This window comes from Ceratina calcarata, unplaced genomic scaffold, assembly GCF_001652005.2.
Source record: "Ceratina calcarata isolate Rehan_Ccalc_2016 unplaced genomic scaffold, ASM165200v1 scaffold336, whole genome shotgun sequence".
Taxonomy (NCBI): Eukaryota; Metazoa; Arthropoda; class Insecta; order Hymenoptera; family Apidae; genus Ceratina; species Ceratina calcarata.
In genome coordinates, this window is record NW_017156386.1 from 22,723 (window position 1) to 25,948 (window position 3,226).

Consider the following 3,226-nt stretch of genomic DNA (forward strand, 5'->3'; position numbering starts at 1 on the left):
AATAAAATTAATAAAAATGTTAATCTCGGTTTGAATTAGTTTCCAGAAAGCTATGAAGGAGTACGGGGTGCCCGACGTTGATGTCTTCCAAACGACTGACTTGTGGGAGAAGAAAGACATCGCCCAAGTAGTAACAACTCTGTTCGCTCTCGGCCGCACGGTAAATCCTAATTACTGATTACAAATTCATTGAATCTTAAAAATTCCTCTAATTCTTTTATTATGAACCAATGGAATCAGCTCATTGAATTATTTTTTAATGCTCGTAGACGTACAAGCACCCAGAATGGAAAGGACCCTACTTGGGACCGAAACCGTCTGAGGAGTGCAAACGCGACTTCACCGAAGAGCAACTGCGTGCCGGACAGACCGTGATCGGTCTCCAGGCCGGGTCGAACAAGGGTGCCACCCAAGCTGGTCAGAGCATCGGCGCTACTCGCAAGATCCTTCTAGGAAAGTGAACGAACATCATCTGTCAATAGATCAGTGATTAAAATTTCTATTTTGTATGTACGTGTATATACATATGTTATGTATTTATTTTGTATTTTGTAATTAAATTCGTCTAAAATATATATTTATTATTTAACCGTGACTGCGTCGAGTTGATGTCTGTCCTAATCCAATTCTTTCGAAACTTTTCACGAATTCTAAAATGGTCGATTTCGCGTAAAAATATGACGAGGAGCTCGGCCAGGTCGGTGGGAACAATTTACAATTTCTGGCAGGAGTTTGATAGAGACGTCGACGTCAACGTTTAAACGCTGCTGTCCAAATATTGTTCTCGGGATTTACTCGAAATATTACACGTCTTTTGTTTTAATAAAATTCGAGATCAAATCGTGGAATTAGAAAGGAGAAATTCCCATCTCTGCGAATCTATTGCGACAGAAATTATGTTAGGATATAATTAGAGAATGATGGAAATAAAAATAGGACGAAGTTTACACGAGATCTACACTGTTTCCTTTCTCTTCAGGAAAAATAAACGTATGTGCATTGGCAATGAATAATTCCAGACGAATATAGGCAGGCAAATTAATTAGAATTTCTAATAAATGTCATATTTAATACAATTAATATCTCAGTTTGAAAAACTCAACTAAATATTTGCAATGATTTTAAACAAGAATTAAAATGCCAGAAATGTGACATAAGATTCTAACAATGTGATTAATATTTCATAAAAATTCTTCAAGCGAAGCATGCCAACTTATCTGACGTTTAAAACGAGACATGTCAGGAATTTTAATTGTCGAGGACATAATATAAGATTGAAACTAGCATCCCACGTGAAAAGTTTTCTGACGAATGTCTAACAGGTGGAAGGAAAATTGAATCTCGCAACGAGGCGAGGGCCGGTTGGCTTCCTGACGACCAAGTCACGAAAATAGTGATATTGTAATTAGCATTGTGTGTATCGCGGTTTCTACGAGCGGAACACCGCGGGACTCGCGTAGCTTGCCACGGCCTTCGTCGTAACAGGTCGGTGCTAGATTTATTTTCGTTCCTTCCAGATGCACCGATCTGCGTCGTTACAATTTTGGAAAACCGTTCCATCATCGTAGCTAATACGCCTGTTCAAGAATTCGAATCGACGCTTAATCGGCGATTATTTAAACGCCGATTAAGAGGAACAAAGATCCGAGGCTCTTCGATTAATCCCGAATTAGATCAGCGGCGCGATGTTATTTTAGAAAAATTGTTTACTGCCAACGATAAAATATCCGAGAATATTTGGACACTCGTCATGTGGTTTGCAAAAAAAATTTTCAGCGTCTTTGAGAATCTGTGGGAACCTTGTAATGGTGAATCGAAATTCTAATATTAGGCCAATGTCACAGGGATTAGATTTTTGGATGGAAATACAAGATATGCAGACAAATTATGCATATAGTCTGTGATGATCAATCTGAGGACAAAAATAGGATTGCGAAACTCACTATTTTTATACAAGAACAAAACTCATTGAAAAATTAAAAGAAAGAAAAATTCATATTCTAGATTAATAATTAATTACCATTTCGTTCTCCTGTTTTATTTATCGGTCAGAGAAGATGGCACCACGTATTGGACAGTGTTGGAAAAAGTATCTTATGGGCTCGATTAAAATTGATTCAACGTATTGAACAAACCGAAAGATGGCATTACATCAACCATATTTGAAACGATTAATTCGTGCCACGAGCCAGGGTAGCCTTGGACACTGGACGTTGCGTTAAACGATCGATTCATCAGAATGAAAACTGTATTAAAGAAAGAACGAATTCGATGTTACAATGCTTGTTTGAAATATTAAACCGTTACGACCTCGCATACATCTCTGACTGTTCAGACTCAGCTTATTTCCCTGAATGCGCAATTCCCAAGTTGTTCGCGGAAGCTTACAGGATGGGACGTAACGCCGGATGAAAAATGGTCTCGCAGCTTTTAAACGGGTCGTTCGTTCGTAAGAGCTTCACGGCTCCGGGGGAAATAAAATGAAATGATGTTAATCAGGATAGGAAACTCAGGAATAGACGTGATCGAGGTAGTCGTTCTCATTTCTTACATACTTGGCGTGAGAGGCAACTGTGCCTTTTGATATGGCGCCAGCCATAGTCGTAGCATCCGGGTTTTAATTTAAAATCGTTGGAGAACCGAACGGCGAGATTCTCCAAGATGTTAATACGAGTGATCTCGCATCAGGTTTCCGCGAGTAATCCTCCTCCTCCTCCTCCTCCTTCTCCTCCTCATCGGCCGCCTTCAACCGAATTTCTCAATTTACGGATCTTGGCACTTGCCGGTGACGCGGTGGGACGCGATTTAAATATTGCTCTGAGCTAACGAGACCCTCGATGCAGTAAACAATGGTATTTTCCGCGATCATTTGAAAAAAATTATTATCGATGGCTCAACTTATCAGTTTTATCAGAAAATGTTTATTATCAATCCTCATTCAACTTGAACGATGCATTCGATAAGCCTGATCATCACCATAGTTTATTAATAGTTCAATTTATTAGTCTCACTAGACAGCGTTTATTATACAGCTTCATTGAAATTGAAACCTGCTATTGATTAGGTTTTTCTATTAATAGTTCTATGTATTAGACTTATCAGGAAATGTTTATTATTAATCATCATTGAAATTCAATGATGCAGTTGATCCTCAAATTTTATCAATAAATTAATTTATTAAGATTGTATGAGCCATAAAGTCTTTGCCAAAAGTTTAAGACCTGTA

The 3,226-nt window shown here is 38.4% G+C and overlaps 1 protein-coding gene across 1 annotated transcript in view; it reads left to right on the top strand.

Moving 5' to 3' along the window:
• Mp20 (muscle-specific protein 20 transgelin) overlaps positions 1-555 on the top strand; it is a 2,626-nt gene extending 2,071 nt beyond the window's left edge. Inside the window, exons 3-4 of the mRNA XM_018024544.2 lie at positions 40-160; positions 270-555. Of these exons, the coding sequence (XP_017880033.1) occupies positions 40-160; positions 270-461 (313 nt within the window). The 3' untranslated portion in view covers positions 462-555. The remainder of the gene's footprint in view (positions 1-39; positions 161-269) is intronic.
• Positions 556-3,226: the final 2,671 nt, after the last annotated feature.